Here is a 23,849-nt window from a genome sequence, read left to right on the forward strand (position 1 = left end):
AGACCCCTCAGGACCCCAGCCAGGTGGTGCAAGGATCTGGGAAAAGCAGCCACAAGCTAGAGACGACTGTCCAGTGGGTGTGCCCGTAAGCCATCACTGACCCGTCTTGTTCTCTCTCTTTCACACGGCAGATCGAGCACGAAGCAGCATGGTCTCTACAGAAAGTGCCTCCTCCACGTACGAAGAACTGGCCAGGGCCTATGAGCACGCCAAGATGGAAGAGCAACTGAGGCACGCCAAGTTCACCATCACGGAATGCTTCATATCAGACACATCATCGGAGCAGTTGACGGCAGGGACAAATGAGTACACAGACAGTCTGACCTCCAGCACCCCTTCAGAATCGGGGATCTGCAGGTTCACTGCATCTCCCCCCAAACCTCAGGATGGAGGTCGAGTGATGAATATGGCGGTTCCAAAGGCACATCGGCCAGGTGAGCAAAGCAGTGCATGGACCACTGGGGAGGAGACGCGTCTTCCTGATTCACACCCATCCCCTATGAAAGCAGGTCCTGGTGTTTGGACGTGGGGCTCTGTTTACAGGTTGCTGTGTAATGAACCACCCCAAAGCTTATGGGTTTCCAAAAGTGACAGTCACTTATTTTGTTTACAAATCTGCAATGTAGTCAGGGCTTGGCGGGGACAGCTGCCCAGCTGTGTCACTGGGGACGCTCACTCAGGTCTGGAGGAGCCTTTCCAGACACCTTCCTCACCTGGCAGCCTGGTGCTGGTCGTGTCTTCCCCGGGTGGGTTTCTCCCCAGTGTGTCTCCAGCTTCTTCATATCATGGCAACTTCGTTCTTAAGCAGGGGTCCCATAGACAAACAGTAGAAATAGCCAGTCTCTTAAGGTTGGGCATGGAAAGTGACACATCATTTCTGTCATATTCTGTTGTTTAAGCAATCAAAGAGCCCAGGGAGCTCAGGTTGGAGAGAGTCACCATCACGGGATGAGAGGAGGCTCAAACACAAGAGGCTTGAGTTTTAAAGCTGTTGTTCTGAGGACTTTGGAGGAGAGTGATCTCACTGGTGGGCTAGTGCTTGGGCCTTGGTTTCATCGAGCTACCCAAAGTGACAATGACTGCCTGGGGTTTGGTCAGCCACTGTTCGGTCTTTGCCTTGAGCACATGAGAGTGGACTGGGTATGTGGGAGTGGACTGGGTGTGTAGATGGCAGCTCTGAGTTCTAAGGTCTCCAGGGCCTGGCAGATCATGTGCATAAGTGAAGAGAATGGGGAGCATGAAGAAGGGAAATGATTCATGAAAGACAGTTTGAGTTCACAGACTGTCTAAAGGGGAGAGACTCCAGCATGTTCCTGCCAACTCATCTCAAGTGAAAATGGGGGGCCAGGATAAGTGACTTTCTCAAGAGAAGCCAGAAATCTTGGTTTCCTATGAAGAGCCGCAGTTTTCAAGTGTTGGGTAAGATATCTGCAAACCGGGGCGCCTGGGAGGCTCAGTGGGTTAGAGCCTCTGCCCTTGGCTCAGGTCATGATCCCAGGGTCCTGGGATCGAGCCCCGCATCAGGGTCTCTGCTCAGCAGGGAGCCTGCTTCCTCCTCTCTCTCTGTCTGCCTCTCTGCCTACTTGTGATCTCTGTTAAATAAATAAATAATTTTTTAAATAAAAACAAGATATCTGCAAACCATTGTAGAGGACAAATAAACAGGTCTGTATACTGAATCCAACCATGGCAGCCAGTGGTTCTTCTCATCTGAAGACTCTTCCTCTTCACCCTGAAAGAGCTGCCTGTAGACTTTTCTTTGTGGTCTGGCCTATGCTTTCTTGTTGAATCTAGTTTTATTTCCCTTTTTCCCATTTTCTGAACTATTCTACTAGTCCTATTTCAAAAATTTATCTTTGCTTTTAAATTACTGCAATTCCTTTGAGGTTTATGGCATATAGCCCAGCTGAAATGAGCCTTATAAATGCATAAAAATATATAAAATAAGAATTGTCTATCCAGCAACTAATCTTCCAAACTGAGTCAAAATTCATGCCAGCATACAATAAAGAATGATGGCTTCATTTATTCTCATTCTGTCTACCTCCTCAGGGAGAAGATGAGCTGTTATTTGTGGGTGTTTTTATTTCAAGCATTTCTTGTTGTTGGCATTTATTTGCAAGGCAAATGCAGAAAAACATAGGATAAAAACATAAGCTCTTTGTGGCCGTTAAGCCCAAGACCGAGGAACACAGGAAAGAAGAAAATGTGCCTCATTTGGGCACATTGTTTAACTTTGGTGGGCTTCAGTTGCCCCATCTGTAAAATGGGCATGACCTTGGTGTAAGATGTGTGTAGCCTAATTTGGGTAAAATGGTTAGCAGTTGTTGTTTTTGTTGTTGCCTTGTGGATGCTGTTGTTAGGACTCTCATGGCGACACCAGTGTGGTCTCCAGATGAGCCGTTGGCTCCTCAACTCCTTCCCTCTTTTGTTTACTTCTCTTCGGTGGCCACAGACACCCTGGGAAGCATCTGCCTCATTTGGGTATCACCCAGTTACATATGCCATGCTTCCATTGGCAGCCATCTTCCCTTGCATACAGTAGCTCCTGGGAGAAATGATGGTCTTACTTGTGCAAACTTTGAATTAATTAAAGGCTTGAGTTTCTTTTTTTTTTTTTAATTTTTATTTATTTTTTAAATTACTTTTCACTGTTCCAGAATTCATTGTTTATGCACCACACCCAGTGTTCCATGCAATAATACATGCCCTCCATAATACCATAATACCACAATACCATAATACCACCAGGCTCAGCCATCCCTCAGCCCCCTCACCTCCAAAACCCTCAGATTGTTTTTTCAGGTCCATAGTCTCTCATGGTTTGTCTCCCCTTCCAATTCCCCCCAACTCCCTTCTCCTCTCCATCTCCCCATGTCCTCCATGTTATTTCTTATGCTCCACAAATAAGTGAAACTATATGATAATTGACTCTCTGCTTGACTTACTTCACTTAGCATAATCTCTTCCAGTCCATATTGATACAAAAATTGGGTATTCATCTTTTCTGATGGAAGCATAATACTCCATAGAGTATATGGACCACATATTCCTTATCCATTTGTCCATTGAAGGGCATCTTGGTTCTTTCTACAGTTGGGTGACTGTGGCCATTGCTACTATGAACATTGGGGTATAAATGGTCCTTCTTTTCACTACATCTGTATCTTTGGGGTAAATACCCAGTAGTATAATTGCAGTGTCATAGGGAAGCTCTATTTTTACTTTCTTAAGGAATTTCCACACTGTTTTCCAAAATGGCTGCACCAACTTGCATTCCCACCAAGAGTGTAGGAAGGTTCTCCTTTCTCCACATCCTCTCCAACTCATGTTGTGTACTCTCTTAATTAATTTTGGCCATTCTAACTGGTGTAAGGAGGGATCTCAATGTGGTTTTGATTTGGATCTCCCTGATGGCTAGTGATAATGAACATTTTTTTCATGTGTCTGGTAGCCATTTGTATGTCTTCATTGAAGAAGTGTCTGTTCATGTCATGTGCCCATTTTTTGACATGATTGTCTGTTTTGTGTGTGTTGAGTTTGAGGTGTTCTTTATAGATCCTGGATATCAGCCCTTTGTGTGTAATGTCATTTGCCTCTTTGTTTTGTTGACTGTTTCCTTTGCAGTGCAGAAGCTTTTGATCTTTTTTTTTTTTTTTTTATAAACATATATTTTTATCCCCAGGGGTACAGGTCTGTGAATCACCAGGTTTACACACTTCACAGCACTCACCAAATCACATACCCTCCCCAATGTCCATAATCCCACCCCCTTCTCCCAAACCCCCTCCCCCCGGCAACCCTCAGTTTGTTTTGTGAGATTAAGAGTCACTTATGGTTTGTCTCCCTCCCAATCCCATCTTCTTTCATTTATTCTTCTACCCACTTAAGCCTCCATGTTGCATCACCACTTCCTCATATCAGGGAGATCATATGATAGTTGTCTTTCTCTGCTTGACTTATTTCGCTAAGCATGATACGCTCTAGTTCCATCCATGTTGTTGCAAATGGCAAGATTTCATTTCTTTTGATGGCTGCATAGTATTCCATTGTGTATATATACCACATCTTCTTGATCCATTCATCTGTTGATGGACATCTAGGTTCTTTCCATATTTTGGCTATTGTGGACATTGCTGCTATAAACATTCGGGTGCATGTGTCCCACTGCCCTATGACCCAGCAATTGCACTATTGGGTATTTACCCTAAAGATACAAATGTAGTGATCCAGAAGCTTTTGATCTTGATGACGTCCCAAAAGTTCATTTTTCCTTTTGTTCCCTTTGCCTTTGGAGACACATCTTGAAAGATGTTGCTGTGGCCAGTGTTGAAGTGGTTACTGCCTATATTTGCTTCTAGGATTCTGATGGAGTTTCTTTTTCAATGTCTTGTTGTTCCTCTTGTTAGATTCAATTTTTTAAAAAAGTTTGAAATTTTGTTATGACATTGTTGCCTGGATCCATCAGAACAATTGAGAGATCACAATTAACTGAAGTAGCATAGTCTTAAAATGCTATTTAGACTAAAATGATTTTATAACTTTAGGTATGAGTCATTTTTTTAAGTCAATGCAAGACCAAACATCCACAAACTTTGTTTTGTCCACTCTAGATTACTGTATTACTATTATTGAACATTTGATATGCTTTTTGGAAAGCCTTTCTATTGTCCCCTTATAATGAGACGAAATTCAACAACAGGCACAAAAGCCAAGGTTACAATTTATTATTCTGCTAACTGGAGGCTGTGTCAAATTTATCAGTTACTTGAGCTGCACTTTCAAACCTCATTCCCACCTGTGTCACCATGGCTCTAGATGGCATCAGTCAGCCTGTGCCTCAGTGAAGTTCCCAATCTCTCTGCATTTTTCTCTTCACCATCAGCTCTTCTTGTGTGATGGTCTTTTCTTCCACTTGTAGTCCAAAGCTTTTAAACACTCCACAAATCAAGTTAGGATCAAGCTAAATCAACATGGCCAGATGCTTGCTCTAGGAAGACAGAAAACGTGTCTTTATTGCTTCCTTACTTCTCTTCCAGTGTCTAGCAGGTAATTTGGCAGCACTCAAGAAATATTTTAAATGACTTAAGCACTGAATATATGCTTCTATCACTGTGTCTGATACATAGAGTAGGTACTTAATAAATATATTGAAGGAGTGCATTTATCACCGTTGTATTGATGACAAGACTGCCAATTTTAAAACGTGACAATTATTAGAAATTCTTAGTAAAATAAAGAGAATGTTTAAGTCGACCCCACCTTCCAGCTTACCTTTAAATAAAGTGACTTATTTTCTAGTCTTGCTCTTCACAAATTAAGAGGAAACCTCTTCTACAGGTAAAGGGGAGCTGCCCATGGCATGTGACACCTCACAGAGAAGGCAAACATCAGAATCTCGTTTTAGATGTTTAACTATACCTGAATTTTGAATTTACTGAATTTGGGGGACTTTTTTACTTTAAATAAAATGCCAATTATTCTGTGGTTTTATTTTCTACAATAATGGATGGTTTTTTTCCAACTTTAATAACAAAAGACAAACCAAACAAATAAAACTCTATCTTCCTCTAAGAAATTTCTCTCTTGGTCAAGACTACTTCCAATACTCTGATTACAGTACCTGTTCTTGGGTTCAGATACCACTCTGAGCCAGCTTCTAACATTCTTGGGATTGTGGCTGCACCTCCATTTATGAGTTTATCCTATGCAATCAAGAAATACCCTTGCACAAAGCTACTTAAATCAATTTAAAGCTTCACATATGCAACCAAATGCATCCTGGCCCCACGAGCAGCAAGAGAAGTGTCAGCCCCTTTATATCTCTGCACTCACACTCTGGGGTCCTAGCCTTAAATATATGTTCATTGGCCCCTCCCATGATGGACATACTTGACATTCTCCAGCCGCAGATGATCACAGACTGCTGCCAACTTGTTGGTTCTCTAAACAACCAGGTACCTGAAGCAGTTTTTGGCTTCCAGTGTTTCTATACATTCACACTGTCCCTCACACCCTTCTTTAATCAAAAGGGAGAGTATGGAGTAAGAGGTGCTTACCTGAAGGACAAGCCGACCTCAGCTCCAGCAGCGCCCTCCAATGAAGGCTGATCTTCCTGTTCTCAGCTGTCTCTGTGATTGTGCTGTTTCACCTCCAAAGCCCATGTGGTTTTCATGCTGGCTCTTGAATCAGAATTAGACTCCAGAGATCTTCACTGCCAAAAATCCTTCTCCACAGACTCATTCTACCTGCATCTACCTCACCACCTGCAGAATGAGCTCTGCTCCCGGCAGGTCACCTGGCACGGACTCCCTCCTCCTGACCCAAGGCACCACAGTGGGTTCCTCTCAAACAGTTCTGTATCTCCCCTCCCCTCACCCCTTTGGGTTAGGTAATGGGAGGTCCTATGTCTCAAGTTTGCAACCTTCTCTTCTTTTTTGCACTCAGTACAATGAGATTTTGAAATTTCTATTATGGATGTTATTCTAAGAACTATGGAAAAGGTCTCCTTTCAAGTGCAAGTATCTTTGATACTTCCACATGGACACAAACAGATGTGCACCCCATACATGCATGCACGCATGCCACGCACACTGAGCTTCTCTGGCCTCCATCCTTCCAGAGATGCCCCTGCTTCTTCCCTCACAGTCTTCCAGCTTCCTTTCTAACTTCGTCATGTCTTTTTTGATCTCCCACTCAATAGGTGGTCCCACTTTCAGAGCTGAAGATACGATAGACAAGATGCACAAAGACCTCATCTTAAGCAAGTTTATATTCCTGGTTGGAGAGACATACACTGATCAAATAAGCAAACAACACAGTTTCAGATCATGATAAGTGCTGGGAAGGGAAGTAATGGGATAGGGGATCAAGTCTGGCAGGGGTTAGGGGTTGGGGAGAATGGTCCAGGAAGTCCTCTTGGAGCAATGAGTTGTGAACTGAGATCTAAGGTGAATGGGGCAAAGAAACTCCGGAAGACATCCTAAGGTGACAGTGGTGTGCCCAGAGGAAGAGCAAAGGCAGGAGATTGGAATGAGCCTCACATTCACCACCCATAGCAACAGTTAGCTCTGAGCTGACAAACTTTCAAATACTCCCATAATATTTAAAGTTAGAAAGACCTGGGGGCCATGAACAGCACCTCCGAATATTGCTCCGCATACCTGCCATGGGTGGACCTAAATATTTCACCATGCTCATCCTGGCTCACTGCTAGGACACTGATTTTTTTTTTTAATTTTTTTATTTCTTTTCAGCGTAACAGTATTCATTGTTTTTAAACCACACCCAGTGCTCTGTGCAATCCGTGCCCTCTCTAATACCCACCAACTGGTTCCCCCAACCTCCCACCCCCTGCCCCTTCAAAACCCTCAGATTGTTTTTCAGAGTCCATAGTCTCTCATGGTTCACCTCCCCTTCCAATTTCCCTCAACTCCCTTCTCCTCACTGATCTCTTTAACGCGTATTGGCGATTTCACCTTCTTCAACTGTCTTCGACAAGACTGTCTTGTTATTTTAGTTTGATGTCTCCAGGACACATGAAGTGATGGTAGGACTCCTTATGCAGGGTCCCAAACTTGGAACTCCAAGCCCACTTGCCTTTTGCACTGGCCTCCTCCTCTTTCTGCCTCTGGTTTCAAGGGCCCAAGTCTTCTCAACTTTCTGAGAGCTCTTGTGGTTTTATCGTAGACACTGCTGCTTATGTATATCCTCCAATTCCTAAGTGTGTGTTTTGTTCAGACTGCCTTTTTTCCGACTCCAAGCCCCTTAGCTCACTGTTTTTCTTGGTTAGTTTATTGGGGTTCAGCTTTAGTTGCTGGGGATCCCATGGGTGTTACAAGGTAAGGAGGAGGTCTGTGCCTGGTAACTTGTAAGGGAGAGGTAGGAAGCCCATCTGTGTCCTGCAGAGTGGCCAGAAGAAAGTTTCTAGATTCTAGTGGCACAGATGACAAGCAAAAAGGCTTAATCACAGTGAAAGTGCATCTCCAAAAAGTCCCTGTGAAAACACAAATCTATTACACTCATTTATGCAACCTATATTTATTGAATATCTTCTCTATAAAAAGATACTGTATCAGGTATTATCCTAAGACATAAAAGTGTTAATAATATTAAACCAATGCTTCCCACAGTCTCCTTAATTGGTCAGAATAGCAGGTAGTATCCTAAACAGCAGAGACCTATAGACACAAAACAGATGAATAAGGAAATCTAAGAAACAAGGCAAAATTCAGCTTCTGGAAGACAGGGACCACACACACCCCCCAACACACACACACACACACACACACACACACACACACACACACTCCTGTGAGAGGTCATGATAACCTGAAGGTGCTGGGAATATACAAAACTGCAAGAAAACAGCAAAGACCATCATATTTCCATGGAGCCCTGTGTGGGCACAGCTGGCACCAGCTTCTAATGCATCCTATATCCCAAACTAGGAAGCAACAAGCTTTAAATTCCAGTGTGTGGTGACATTCTGGTGTTGAAATCCCTTGTGTAGCTGTCCATTGCTCAGGATAGAGACTCACAGGGTTTTGAGAAACCAGACCTGTCTTCCTCACTGGTCATGACTCCTGCTCTCTGGACTCCTAAACTCCCCAAATGTATATTCCATCTGCCTAGAATCCTCTCATTTCCAGGTTAACTTTGTCCTTCCGTAGGATGACCCAAGGTGCACAGGATTGCTGAAACAGGTCTGCCAGCCTCACGGTGGAGCAGGGGCAGGTCTCCTAGCAGGCTCCCTCCTCAGTAGTCCCCAGTGTGTGGGTTCTCAGAGATCTTAGGTGGGAGCTGGTGCTTCTTTGAACCTCATGGACCCTTTCTCACTGGGTGCTCCAAACACCCAGCTAAGGGATTCTGACCTGGTCTCCACGCTGGGTCAGGTTTTCCAATCCTGCTCTTCATTCAGAACTATTTTATTTCAGAAAAATCATGAGCAGCAACAAACTCAAAGCCCCACTTTGTATCTCAGTGTAGTTTTTAAAGTTCACCAGAGAGTAGGAGGATCACAATATTGATGAGCTCTTAAAAATGCATGAAGCCTCCTAAGTACAAGCCAAGAATGGTAATACAATCCACGTACATGGACCTCTGGTATCAATCTCTCATTATTTATTTAGGGGTTTTCCTGGGGGCCATTTGGGAGAGAAGATTCATTTACCAAGAGAGATTCGTTTACAAGTTTTCATTACCTTGCTGCAGCATTAATATTAAACTAAAAAAGTGTTAGATCTCTTTTGCCTCCAGAATGGGCAGACTCCATACTCTCTCCCCTTTTAACTAGCTCTTTAATGCTGTCATCATTACAAGTCTGATCTGTGTGGTTCTTATTGAAATTGCTAGAAGTCAAGGTAAGCATCTTTTGCTTCTTACCTTTGCATCAATACCCAACTCCATCCAAGGGCAGATATGAAGCCTTATTAGAAATGGATGAAAGTTCCTTTTTATATGGCCTCAGAGGAGAGCTAAGACCCAGAGACTCTGATTCATTTTCTTTTTACACGTACTTATACATGCTTTCACAGGAGCTAATGAAGTATTGCATTGGAAGGGGAAGAAAGCTTTTGCCATGTGCCTCAGAATTTTAGACTCCCCAAAATGCATTCATTTGTTTTGTACTTATCCTCAAATTCCTAATGCATTGTTCTTGCTCAATTTTCACAGGTTAGATAGTAAAGAGCATAAGAAAGACTCTTACAGACTTGAGAGTGCCCTTAGAAATGACCGTGCCCCCTTCACCTGCCTAAAGATAAGATGCAAAACTTGAAGGGTATCACAGAACCATCTACAGGTAAAGGCAGGATTTTAGCAGGAAGCTCAGAATTCTCCAGCTCATGTTCTTATCCCATTCTAAGCTCCCACCTCTTCAGACCAAATAAGAGGAAGACCTTGTGACTGCCGTTGCATGAGACCCATCCCTCACTTTCTCCCAAGAACGGAGGCCATAACTCCTTTTGGATTAGTAGATACTGGGCAGTATAATTACTTATTTGATAGAATGAAATGTTTTTCTAATAAAATTAAAGCAAAATAAGGGTCCACATGGAATTGTGAACTTTAGCCCCTTTAAACCACGGCTTCTCAGGGTCAACGCAGTGAGCACTGGAGGACTAAAGGCACGGGGGTGAGGGGCAGGCAGTGGCATCCTATGCTTTGTAGGATGTTGGACAGCATCCCTAGCCTGTGTCCAAGAAAAACCAGTGACAGCCACACCCCAGCTGTGATATCCAAATAGTCTTCAGACATGGCCACACACCTCCTGGGGGCAGAGTCCCTCTTTGCTGAGAACCACTGATCTCAACTTTAGACATTTCATTCCCAAGTGTGTGCACACTGAATGGCAGGAAGCACCATCTGAGAATAGATTCGTGGAACGCACATCCATCATAGATTTTCTGAATGGATGCATTCTTGCTCTTTTTCAATATTGATTTTCGCCATCCTTCTTCCAAAGCTAAAGTGCATTCAGACTTCATGTGTGCCTCTGACGCTACCGAGAACGTTTAGGAAATTTGGGTCTCCAGATAGGAAGGTTTCAGATGAGTGAGGCTGGTTTACTGTGAGTTTTCATGTGGTGGGGCCAACCGTGGCTTGAAATCTCCCTCGGGGAGGATGGCAAGCTTTGAGCACCTACCTGTTGGTGGATGCGGGACCGTCAGGGCATCTGGGGGTGAGGAGTTAGGAAGGTACCCATGAGCAACGTAGTTAGGGACAGAGGTAGAAATCGATGCCACTTGTTTCATGTGAACTTTCGGAGATACTAGTGGTACCCAAGGTCCATGGCCCCTCAGCTCAGCCTCTTAGAGCCCCTTCTCCCCAAGGGTATGTCGGCCCCTCCAGCTGTGCCCCCACCCCATGTCTCTGACTCAAGGGCCGTGGGCCTCAGGAGCAGAGCACAGAGGGGTGTTCATGACACACAAGTGCATGAATAAGCATCACAAAAACCAGCGGATGGAGTGTGTCCCAAAGGCTCATCTGGGGCTCCTAGCCTCCGTCACTGCGTTTGCACTCATGCTGGGTTTGGGAAAGTAGCTAATGGGTTTAGCTAACTAGGAAAGTGCTAGAAGTGTAGTTAGTTAGGTAAATAGGGCAGAAGGAAAACGTGGAAGGAGGCATTGTGGTTCCCAGATCCTTTCCCTTCCAGCGGTCAGAATGTAAGACTAGGTCTTCCTGCCGCCTGTCCCTTTCTCCTGGATGCCTCATCCTCTCCTTGTGGTATCTGTCCCTCCCCCCAGGATCTCCTCCCCTCTGTCCTCATGACATACACACAGTCTCACACACACACACACACACACACACACACACAGTCACATGGACACACGCACATGTACACATACAATATACACATACTTACACACACAAACACATGAACACATCATATACACATCATATACACACAAACACATGAACACACATACAGATGGCACACGTGTGCACACACATGCGCATGGAGACACCTACACATGAACACATTTACATGTGTATATGCACAAATACACGTATGCACATACACAGAAACACATGTGCATGTGTACACAGATAGACACACAAACACATACACACATGAACAGATACGCATACACATGTGTAGACACACAAATGCCACACACTTTCCGTGACATGGTGCCCTGGCATCTGCGTTGCACACGGCTGCCAGCTCCGTCCCCCCACCTGCTTGCACTGTCTCTCTCACATCTTCCTTCTACCTTCATTCCATGGAGGAGAGTGTCGGCGTAAGGAAAACAAAACAAGAAGGAGAGAGAGAGAAAGGGGAGGGGTAGGGCTGAGTAAAGCAGAGAGGAAGAACGCAGATGATTCAATGATTCAATCCTTGCTGAAAGTAGAGGTGAACTCCACTGTAGCTGGTTTTCCAGAACATGCTCTAAGGTCAGGGTTTGGCTCTGCCTATGTTTGTGGCAATAGTGTGTCAACACACAGGATGCCAAGGGCTGTGTGTGCCTGGTAGAGGTGATTATAGAGTTGAAGGCAAAAAAAAAAAGATCTTTGAATGTCTCCTAGGTCACTGCTGCTTTCACAAGTATGGGACGCCTCCAGAGGGTCCTGGCAGATTAGCTTTAGGGCATGTTGCCCCACAGAGTTGGAGAGGGTTCAGCAGCCAGGGGTGGGTCACCTGGGGGTGGCTGGCAGTGAGGAACCAAGACACCTGTTCCCTGTGGGTTCAGATGCCTTTGAAGAGGCTTCTGCTCCCTCCTGAAGGAGACTTCAGGGAAGCCACCTCCAACCTAGTCCTCAGGGGGTCTTTGGGGGTCAGTTGGACAGGTGTCTGCCTCCGCAGGGAGCAGAGGAACCAGGGGAAGAGGTGCTGCCTTGGCTTCTGTAGGGAAGAAGGGCAGGTGGCAGGTCAGAGCACAGGGTGGAGACCCCATAAACCACAACTCCGTTGGCTGCAGTTACTGGTCTCTCAAGAGAAACCCCCTCCTTTCCTGTGACTGACGTAAGCAGACATGGTTCCCATATAGTAGATGCATTCCAGGAGGTCCCAAGTGAAGTTCTCCCAGCCAAGAAGAAAGGACATCTATGTGAGTGTCCCATAGCTGGCGTAACAAAGGGCCCAAAACTGGGTGGCTCCAAACAACACGGATTTATTCTCTGACAGTTCTAAGGACAGAATTCCAGAATCCAGTGTCAGCAGGACTGTGCTCCCTCCCGGGACTCTAGGAAAGAATCCCTTCCATGCCTCCTCCAGCTCCTGGGGGCTCCAGGCATTCCTTGCCTTGTGGCTACATCTCTCCATCCTCTCCCTCCCTCTTCACATGGTTTTTCTCGTCTTCTCTGTCTCTAGTCTCCTTCTGTCTTTCCTTATAAGGACACCTGCCACTGGATTTAGGCCCACCTGCAGTCCTGATGATATCATTTCCAGATCCTTAATTTAATTATATCTACAAAGACTTTCTCCTACAAAGGTCACACTCACAGATTCTGAGGATTGGGACATGGACCTATCTTTTGGAAGTGGTGGACACTAATCAACCCACTGAAGACAGAAACCAAGGTAGAAACCCCTGGCCAGTCTCCAGTCCCTAACTTCAGACCTTCTGAGAAGGGACATGTCTGGCTGAAAACCTTTCACATGCATTACCTAATTAGACCTGCGCCACAACTGTATGTGGTAGATTCTACTATTATTCCCATTTTATGAGTGAGGAGACTGAGCCCAGATTAAATGCAGGCAATGCCTCCCAGACCTCTCCTCCTAATCCGCACCATTAGAATCCTTGTTTAGTTTCTCCCATGGAAACAGGCAGATGGAGGGTGGGAGTCTGAGAAAAGCAGATGTGCCAACATCCAGAGGACGGTCGCCACGGTTTCCATTCCTCTTCTCTGGCTGGAGTAATAAGCACATGTGTTGCCTCAGATCTGTAGGCACCTGAAGAACATGGAAGATGCATGGGTGATTAGAGATCCCAGTTTCCCAAGTGGTCCTTGGAGCGGCACATGAGTTGGGATTTTAATGGACACAAAATGCCTTTAATAAACAAAGCTCATGACAGATTACTCTGGTGCTTTTTTCCACATAAGTGCATGAATTACTAAGAGAACACATTTGCAGCATTCACACTGTTGAAAGGGCTAATTAGAGCATCGTGCAACTCAGTAAAGCTTTGCTTGAAAACCTGGATCACTCAGAGATATTGGATATTCAGAGGTTGTCGGCAGACCTGCAGTAAAGTTAGCAAACACAAGTAACCCTCGTACGTGATGTGGGCACCGTAGTGTTTCCATTATTAAGGATTTCTAATTCTCATCCACCTTTTTCAGCTACCCCAGCCCTCCTGATCACTGAACCTAGTGTGAAAGCCCCTGCAGGCAGAGGGCAGCTATCATGAGATTTGTCTGTAATTTCAAACACATTTGTTCCACCTAATCTAGGACCTGAGCATCCTGCAATCCAGCTGGGACCAACAGCCTATTGTTTTTACAGAGCTTAATGAGCCCTGTTCATTCAGTGGGGAGTAGCTGGGACAGAGACTCATTCCCAAATCTGTGACAACACATTACAAATATGTCAAGTGTTCAGAATTCAGTTGGGTCTCAGAAACAGCACGAGGCCCTCTTGACCTACATTTTCAAATAACCCTGGAGGTAAATGAATTCCACATTTTCTCAAGTATGTGAACAAAATGATAAAAGAGTCATTGTCATGTAAGTAAATAAAAGAGCAAATTCATGTCATTTGCTCATTAAACTCTTAAGAATGAAAGACAGGTCATTGCTTTTAGGAAATTGAATATATAAAAATCCACACCTCCTTCCCATCACCCTCACACCATCCTCCATTTGGAAGCTAGGGGATGCTTTATGCCTAGCTTTATGCCTCACCATTACATCCCCCTGACATTCTGTGGATGTCCTCTGACCTCAGGCCACCTCCATGCCTCCCTCAACCTGTGCATCCTCTTTCCTAGAGTCTCAGCTTTAGGACAGCCCACTCCCAGCCTGTTTTCTATCTAGAGCTCCCTACACAGTGTGCCATGAAGGAGTTACAAGTGAGCCGAAGTAGTGAGCCCCTCCAGCCCCAGGTAGCCAGGAGGAGCCCCCTGCATTCACCCAGCTTGCTGCCATCAACACGCCTTGTCTGCATGTGAGAAAGACAGAAGCAGGGGCCTAGCCAGTGAGCCTTTCCTTGGCATCCGTGCCTCTCTCCTTGAGCCCCGTGCTCCACCAAGCACTCCCGATCACATACAGGGTCCGGCCCATCACGCTTTATACCTAGGATGCACTGTTGGCCTTTGATGTACATTTTTCTGTCCCTCGTGAGGTTTTGAAGGATCCTGTTACCTCTCTTTCTCTGGCTGAAGTATGACACTTAAGATTCTCAGTTAATGTGCCATAGAAAAGCCGGCTCGCCCTATGCCTCACGGGACGGGAGGTGAGGACAGTCCCACCTGTCTCTGTGGCGACCTCTGACAAGGGGTCTTGCAAACACGGCCCGGTATGGTGACATGCCCGGCTCAGACACCCGAAAGGCACTCGGCCCCTGCTTAGCAAAAGCCAACTAACTGCTCTGTGTTTCTTTGCAGGTGACCTCATACATTTGCCTCCATACCTTAGAATGGACTTTTTGTTAAACCGAAGCGGTGCAGGCACAAGCAGGGACCTGAGTTTGGGGCAGGCGTGCTTGGAACCTCAGAAAAGTCGGACCCTGAAGCGCCCCACGGTCCTTGAGCCAATCCCCATGGAGGCCTCCTCTTCCACGTCCTCCACAAGAGAGGGACAGCAGTGGCAGCAGGGGGCTGTGGCCACATTACCTCAGCGAGAGGGAGCAGAGCTGGGACAGGCAGCTAAGATGAGCAGCTCCCAAGAATCGCTGCTCGACTCTCGGGGCCATTTGAAAGGAAACAATCCCTACGCAAAATCCTACACCCTGGTATAACAAACAGCATGACTGGACAGCGGCTGTAAATACAATTTAAAAATTCAATCAAAGCTACCTTTTTTTTACGGAATTCCAATATTTATAATTAAAGAAAATTGCCAAAATATATTAAAAAAAAAAAGAGAAAATACTGAAACCACAGACAGTGCAAAGACTCTCCTGCTTTTTTTCTGTCTGAGTGTGAGCTCCATCTGCCTGGGCATCTGATTTTTTGGGAAAGAAGTCCAGTTTTATGATCTTCACAGGTTATTGCATTTTTACTGATTTTCTACAAAGTGCATGGGGGACTAATTAAACCTTCTGACTGGAAGTTCTATCACACAAGATTTAAGAATGAAAACGGGGAAAAAATTACCCTCTTTGTGAATTTAAAAGGAACATTGATTTGGGGGCAGGGGGGAGACTTTAGTCATGTTTGCACACCTTTCTTTCCCATTAGAAACTGGGTCCTCAATTTGACCTCCTTCTGTTGTGAATTAGGATGAGTGCCGTCAGTGAAGGGGTGGGGGGAATCAATTTGATTTTCTTTTCTGTTTATTTTTTAATTTAATGAGACACTCTTTGCATTTTGTCTAAGCGAAATAAAAAAGAAAAGGTGGTCTGCCTTTATTTCGATGTCTACCTCTCTTGTCTCCTACTGATTGCTGGGTCCTTCTTCCTCTTGATGCTTGTGTTTGCAAACACCAGGGCTGAACCCAGAGTCCAATTCAATAAGCCAGAGAGGGCACCAACATTCCAGCCTCTCAGGGATGGCTGGGAAGAGCACAGAAGACGCAGCTGGTCCCGACCACAGTCAGGAACGGGCCAGGTACTCTAAAACTCCCAGATGTTCTGCTCCTTCCTTGCCTCTCCACAGAACCTCTTGCCCTAGCTAGACCAGGGGTCAGCAAACCATGGTCTGGGGGCCAAATCCTGCCAACTGCTGCTTTTATAAATAACATTTTATTGGAACACAGCCATGCACATCATTGGCATGTTGTCTATGGCTATTCTGTGCCACAATGGCACAGTTGAGTAGTTACAACAGAAATGGTACGGCCTGCAAACCAGAAAATATTTACCATCTGGTCCAATACAGAAAAAGTTTGCAGACCCCTACTCTAGAGTCCCACAGTTAACACCAGCTTGCTGGAGAAAGAAAGAGAGGACCAGGGAATTCGAAGCATCTTACCCTCCAGGACCTATCCTGTCACCACTGTGACCAGTATCTAAGTTTGCAACAGACCATCTTGGTGTATGTTGTCTCTGGTTCATTCTGTACCCAGAGGAAAACAAGCCAATAGTAAGTTATGTTCCTCTGAAATCTAACTTTTTCTTCTTCTTCCTCCAAGTTTAAATTATTTACCACATGGCTCATCCTAACAGGGAACTTACTCTTAACTACTCTGAAGTGCATTCTTCATCCCATGACCCTTACACAATGTGCTTAGGAAAGAGAACCTCTCCTCCCATGGCACCCACATCCCATCTCAGACTTTCTCAGGTCTACATGACAGAAGTTTGGAACTGACCAGAAAACTTGATCATATGCCCATGGCAGCTCAGTTGCCCAGGTAACAGACTACACAAGTACCTTCCTCTCCTAGTATTCTCTACAGGCTCCCATTTAAGCCACCAGCATAGACTGGTGTCAGTTATTACCATCTGGAGCATTCAGAAATGTATTTCCTGTTATCTTCTTCTCCCTCTCTCTCTCCCTCCTCCTTTCCATCACTGCTTCCTTCCACTTATTTTCCAGGCAGGCACATTTGCCTACATAGATAGGCGACACAGAGCACCTGCAGAATAGGTCCAGGACTCAGTCAAGACCACCTGCTGACATGAACATAGACGACTCCATGCTTGTGAAGTGTGTGTGTGTGTGTGTGTGTGTGTGTGTGTGTGTGTGTCTTGCCATGGTTTCAGGATTCGATGCATGTCACAGATACTCACAGACTGCTTTTGTATGCAAAAGAAATTAAGTGCTACTTTCCAGGAGAAAATTAAAACTATCTTTCATCAGTTTAAAACTTCTATATTCCCCAAACTTAGAAGTTTAGCATTTTTTTCTTTTTCTCTCAAGCTGTGCAAAAATAAAAATTCTGCATCATACCTGCTTCTGTAATGGATTACTTTCAATAATCCTGCCTTGATGATGTTCATTAAAATGAGTTCAAAACACAAGCTTTGTATCAAAAAGTCCAGTTGCCTACCTCTCAGGAAGTGGTCCACTCTTGATGGCCATAAAGCTCTATAGATACATAAATTAAAAGGGGCACTGTGTAGTAAAACAGCCATTATTGGGTGATAATAATTAATTTTCCTCTGGAACTCTACCTGTCTCTAACCAGATTTATAACATCTTTGAGAGGTCATCTTGTTAGGCTAAGTTTGAACACAGACTGATGTATCTTAGAGCACTGGAACTCTGATAAGTTCTTTATCCTCTGCCAATAACTAGAGGGTCAGTGAACAATAGGCATTGGGTCAATGGAGAATAGCTACAAAGTCAATGCATGATAGCTCTTGGTTAAGGGAGAATAGGTTTAGAGTCAATGGACAATAGCTATAGGATCAATGAGCTGGATTTCCTCTAAGGCATCCATCCAGCTGACAGTCTGAAAAATGTCTATTTATCTGAAGTGAGCAAGGCCTTCTCATAATACATTGGCAGAAAACCACATAGCCCTCACTGCACATACATCTATAGGAACTCCAGTGCTTCCATGTGGATCACATGTCAGCTTGCTCACTTTCTTGCATCCATATCTGCCATGACCACCCACGAGGAGAAGGGGATGGAGAAGTGGAGATAGGGAAAGATGGAGGAATGAAATGATACAAAGGTTATCACAAGTGAGAATGGGTAAGCTCTCATCCCATTGACTCTGTGTCCTTGCCACAAACAATCTTGATAGTACTTAAGATACAGAAAACATACTGTTCTTAAAATAAGCAAGAGATCACAATCAGTTAAGGTTCCTCTGGTCTGGGACCTTGATCCTCCATAAGCCAAAAGGTTCATGTGATTTTTTTAAATTTCTTTTCAGTGTTCCAAGATTCATTGTTTATGCACTGCACCCAGTGCTCCATGCAATAGTTGCCCTCCGTAATACCCACCACCAGGCTCACCCATCCCCCCTCCCCTCCCCTCCAAAACCCTCAGTTTGTTTCTAGGTCCACAGTCTCTCATGTTTCATCTCCCCCTCCAATTTCCCCCAACTCCCTTCTCTCCATCTCCCCATGTCCTCCGTGTTATTCCTTATGCTCCACAAGTAAGTGAAACCATATGATAATTGACATTCTCTGCTTGACTTATTTCACTCAGCATAATCTCTTCCAATCCCGTCCATGTTGCTACAAAAGTTGGGTATTCATCCTTTCTGATGGAGGCATAGTACTCCATAGTATATATGGACCACATCTTTCTTATCCATTCATCCGTTGAAGGGCATCTTGGCTCTTTCCACAGTTTGGTAACTGTGGCCATTGCTGCTATGAACCTTGGGATACAGATGGCCCTTCTTTTCACTACATCTGTATCTTTGGGGTAAATACCCAGGAGTGCAATGGCAGGGTCATAGGAAAGCTCTATTTTTAATTTCTTAAGGAATCTCCACACTGTTTTCCAAAGTGACTACACCAACTTGCATTCCCACCAACAGTGTGAGAGGGTTCCCCTTTCTCTACATCCTCTCCAATGCTTACTGTTTCCTGTCTTATTAATTTTGGCCATTCTAACTGGTATAAGGTGGCGTCTCAATATGGTTTTTAAATAAATGGCTGTGGTCTAGTTGTGAGCACCAAATCTATTTCTAGCCAAGGTGGACAGCTTTCAGGAACTAGTACTAGAAATCCAAGGCTTGGTTTATTAGACTTGTCACCTACCCTGAAAAGTTCAATGGGAGCTGATGATATGTCCCTGTTCAAAAGCCTTCCTCAGTTGCCTAAAGAATGTGTCCTGTAGGGTATCAACAGTACTCTGAAGTTCACTAGGGAAGATTAAGTATCAGAAATTTAGTATCCAGGGGTTCTGTGCTCCATGTTATTCTTCACCCATTGGCTCAAGGTGACCTGTCAAACAACACAGCCAGAGGAATGAAGCTGGAGTGAAGGAAAAGTTTTCTTCTGCTCTTAGAAACCAAGCTGTTGTGGTCTTAACAAGGGCATAACTCAAGAAATCCTCAGGTTTAGGCAGAACTCTGTCTGTTTTCTCTTATGGGCTGTTTATTTGAGCTTTGTGATGGTAGAGCTCTTGAGCTCTCAGCAGGAATATCTGAGCCTGCCGAGCCAGGGTTAGGATGGAGGTAAATGGTAACTGAGGACAGGTTCCTGGCTGAGTCCCTTTCCCCTCTGCAAATTGGTATTGAAGACTGGAAGGACCTCAGTGTTAGCTGGGTCACTCAAGTGTCAGTAGGCATGTGAGTGGGGAATAACTATTGAGAAACAATCCTTTGTGAGTCTCTTGCATCCGTGCCTGTCTTTTGAGAGAAGGCATTAATAGATTCTGTTCCATCTTTCCAAGGAATAGCTACCTAACAAATAGCTTTGGAAGATAGACTGATGTCTCCCTGCCGGGAAAAAGGCAGATGTGTTTTCTGACCAAGATAATAAAAACAATGTCTCCCTCCAAGGCAAAATGTGACAGGTTTGCCAGCAACCCCCTTTTAAGTTTGGAGTTTCCTGAGCATCAGACGCAGGCATCCACATCCTCCAGGTTCCCCATCTATCTACATGACCTCAAGCATGTTCCCTTGTGTTCTCCCATCTTCACTCCAATTCCGTCTTCTCAGTGAAGACTTCTCTGAACACCCTATTCCCTACCACATCTAGCCCCTTCCCAGCACCAGCATTCCTGCTCCCTCATCTTCTATAGCTCTCAGTCTATCCACTTCTCCTCTTCTGACTAACTATGTAGTTTACTTATTTATAATGGTTATTTTTCGTTCTTTATATTTTCTGAAAAGAAAGTCAGCTGCACAAGGACAGAGTTCCATTTTTCTCATTGAGTCCTCCATTCATAAGTCAGCACTTGGTCCATAGGAGGCATCCTATAAATGTTTGTTGAAATGAAAAAGGTGTTTGGTGTTTCTTAACTTCATGGTTCATAAGCTGCGACACAAACCTATTGTGTGCACACAGTCTACCAAGCTCCTGTGCATCACTCCATGGGCCTTGAGGGCACAAAGGAACTGATGGGAGTGTGGCAGTCATGTCAATCACTGTGCTGCAAGTAATACCACAACTGAGTCTCTGACTTAGGAGACTCGTGTCCTCTTTAAGCACCCATGGAACTGTGGCAGACCAACTACTTAGCTTTGGACTATGGTACAAATCAGACCTTCTACAGATCCTGACAAAGATGAAATAGATGTGGGGAACACTAGCACCCCCTCCACTCTCAAGCGGGACTCTGCAGCTTTGACTTCTGTTGTAATCTACTGACAGACCTTTTGCAATTTGATGGGAATGTTGTTGTTATTGTTGTTTTGCTTCTCAATCTCTCACTTTCAGAAAGGGGGAAAGGCTGGGAAAAAGTGACTTTGAGCCCATGGCAAGGAGTGTCTGTTTCATCTCCCAAGACAAACTTGGCAAAGATGGAAAGCTCTTTGTGTTCCAGAAACTTCAAGCCAACTGTAAGAAGAAAAGGCAATGTTTATTGTCACTGGCATTGTGCCTCCCCAGAGAGGGTTGTGTTCTACTTCAAAGAAATAACCCTTCTATGGAGAGAAAACAACTGAGATATACATTCATGTGTGTAATGAAGGGAAGGTGCTCAGAAATGTTCTTGAGACAGTGGGGCCCAGGGCCAAACTACCACAGAGGGGTTACAGTGACCAGCTGTATATCACAGTTGTGGGATGAGGGGCAACATTTCCAACCATGCTGTGTATGAGCAAAAAATTATGTTCTCAAAGAGTTAATTCAGTGTTTGCCTTAACCTATCATTCTCTGAGGTTCCCCTAAGGGCTGAATGTCTCAGTAAAGAAAGGAGACCTCCTTTTCCCACTCCATGCAGAAATATTTGGCAATCTATTAAAAAGTTGCTTCCAGTTTCTACCTCCAAGATTTTTTTTTTAATTTTTTAAAATTTCTTTTCAGTGTTCCAGAATTCATCATTTATGTACCACACCCAGGGATCCATGCAATATGTGTCCTCCATAGTACCCACCACCAGGGTGGTTGGGTGAGCCTAGTGGTGGGTATTATGGAGGGCAAGTCCAAAATTTTAACTGTCTTACAAAGGTTCAAATTCTAAGATGGAGCAATAATGGTGCCAGCATGCTAGTCTAGCTTTAGGTATGTGGAACAAAAAGACCTTTGACCTGAGCAAAAGCACAATCTTCCATGAAATCACTGTGCCCACACTCATTAACACACAAAAGAAACACGTCCCACCCACCACATCAGCAACCTTCCAACATCTATGTTCCCATCAAGGTGGGAAGTTGTTCCGTCATTGACTAGGAAGGTATCCTGACGACAGTCCAAAGAGATGTACTTTCCACCTGCAGAGCAAAGCACAAGCCTGGTAAAGTCATACTGTTAGCCCAGCGCTACCTATTTTCCTGACTGCTTGGCCACATGACAAGAGAGCATGCCTGTTCTGTTGAAACTTCCACTTATCTTCTTTCATGACCTTCAGCATAGTGGACCTTGGTGAAGATATTCAGCCCAATCATGTAGCAAGAATTAACCTTCAACCATTGAAGAGATGATAATTTCATTAAGAGTAGTTAAGGGTCTTTTGTATCAAACCAAGCATAATGAAGATGCTGGCAACAAGGGTTATCATAGCAAGCGGCAAGGGGACATTCTAGTGGCTACAGAGCCAACTGGAAACCCTCCAGCTTCCATTCTTGTTCTCAAGATGTCTTTGTCTGTTTGCCTCCCGATGTGCCCATTCTGCTGAACATGAAAAATGTTGTGTGTTTAATGATGTTGGGCCATAGAGGATTTGAGGCTGGCAAGGCACATGGTATAATAGCAAGAACATTGTGCAGAGAGGCTCAGATCTAGCACCAACAAGCCCAGGAACTCACCGTGGTATCTCTTGCTTGGCCATTTGGTTTGGACATCTGCAAACAGACCTGATGAGATCTGCTCTCCAAGGCCCTTCCAGCTCAATGAGGGGATGATCCTTCTTGGTGTCAACCTCATTGGGTAAATATCCGAGTTCCTTGGAAGTGTGTGTGAGAGGTGAGGACTGCACTACATTCTTTTTTTTTTCTTTTTTTTTTAAATTCCTCCACCCAGCCCAAGCATCAGCCAAAACTGGTAAATGTTTTTAGATGATAGTTAGGGGGTGCCTGGGTGGCTCAGCAGATTAAGCCTCTGCCTTCAGCTCAGGCCATGGTCTCAGGGTCCTGGGATCGAGGCCCGCATCTGGCTCTCTGCTCAGAAGGGAGTCTGTTTCCCGCCACCCCCCACCCCCACCGCCTGCCTCTCTGCCTACTTGTGATCTCTCCCTCTGTCAAATAAATAAATAAAATCTTAAAAAAAAAATAATAGATAATAAATAAATAAATAATGGTTAGGAAGTGAATGTAGGTGTGTAGATGTTTTGTAGAATGCAAAAAGGGATACTCTTAAATATGCCTAAGCATGGGGTATAAGAGAGATTTTAACCTTTTTAATAAACTCTTAAATTCAGCTAATTACTGTGCGTGTGTACTCTTTATCCTGAGGGAGGGGAGTGTAAGGAAACCTGATTCTGACAGCTTGGCCACATGCCGAGAGAACATGCCTGTTTCACTGAAACTTTCACTTTTGAAGGTTTAGGGTAATAGAGACTTCACTGCGTGTTGCGTAAAATCTCACATACGGGTATTGAAGAGATTGACCTTCCCTTTATTCCTTCAAAATAAAGACTTGTATTTACATAGGCTTTATCCAAACATTACATTCAGCAGATTTCTAAGTTTGTCCCGGTAACCCTTGTGAGAGTCACAGAAAACTGATTTTTGTTGTTGCCACTGTTGGTAGCAAGGCTGATGTCTGTCCTCGGTGGGTGTAGCCCTCATGTGCCAGGAAATCACACTCCCCACTCTTGGAAATGGAAACCGGTGTTCCGCAGCTGAGGCTCCTAGGAGGCCAGCACTGCTGATGCTATCCCAGCTCCACCTGGGTCAGACTACACTGTCAAGTCTTTCTCCAAACCACCATCCCATCTCCTGCCCTCACTTTCAGCAAACAGCAACCAAGAAAACATCTTCCTTTTTCTGTATACCCCCCCCCAAATTCTTCTGAACCTACACCCTTTCTCATTCTTGCTTTCCTAGGGCAGTAGAAAAAGTGGCCCCTTCTTCCCCACAGCTCATCTGTCCATCTGTAGTCTGGGACCCAACTCCTCCCACCTTTGTAAGATCCACACTCCCCTGTCCACTCCTATCTTCTCTCATATTCACACGTAAAGATACCCAACTCTTTCACATCAAGAAAAAAATAATCTCTCCTTCCA

At 44.6% G+C, this 23,849-nt stretch overlaps 1 protein-coding gene across 1 annotated transcript in view; it reads left to right on the plus strand.

The window, feature by feature from the left end:
* Positions 1–15,968, plus strand: part of DSCAM (DS cell adhesion molecule) — a 765,964-nt gene extending 749,996 nt beyond the window's left edge. Inside the window, exons 34-35 of the mRNA XM_045084552.1 lie at positions 132–434; positions 15,054–15,968. Of these exons, the coding sequence (XP_044940487.1) occupies positions 132–434; positions 15,054–15,406 (656 nt within the window). The 3' untranslated portion in view covers positions 15,407–15,968. The remainder of the gene's footprint in view (positions 1–131; positions 435–15,053) is intronic.
* The last annotated feature ends 7,881 nt before the right edge of the window (positions 15,969–23,849 follow it).

The sequence above is a fragment of the Mustela putorius genome, unplaced genomic scaffold, assembly GCF_011764305.1.
Source record: "Mustela putorius furo isolate JIRA1106 unplaced genomic scaffold, ASM1176430v1.1 tig00000765_pilon_pilon_pilon, whole genome shotgun sequence".
Lineage (NCBI taxonomy): Eukaryota > Metazoa > Chordata > Mammalia > Carnivora > Mustelidae > Mustela > Mustela putorius.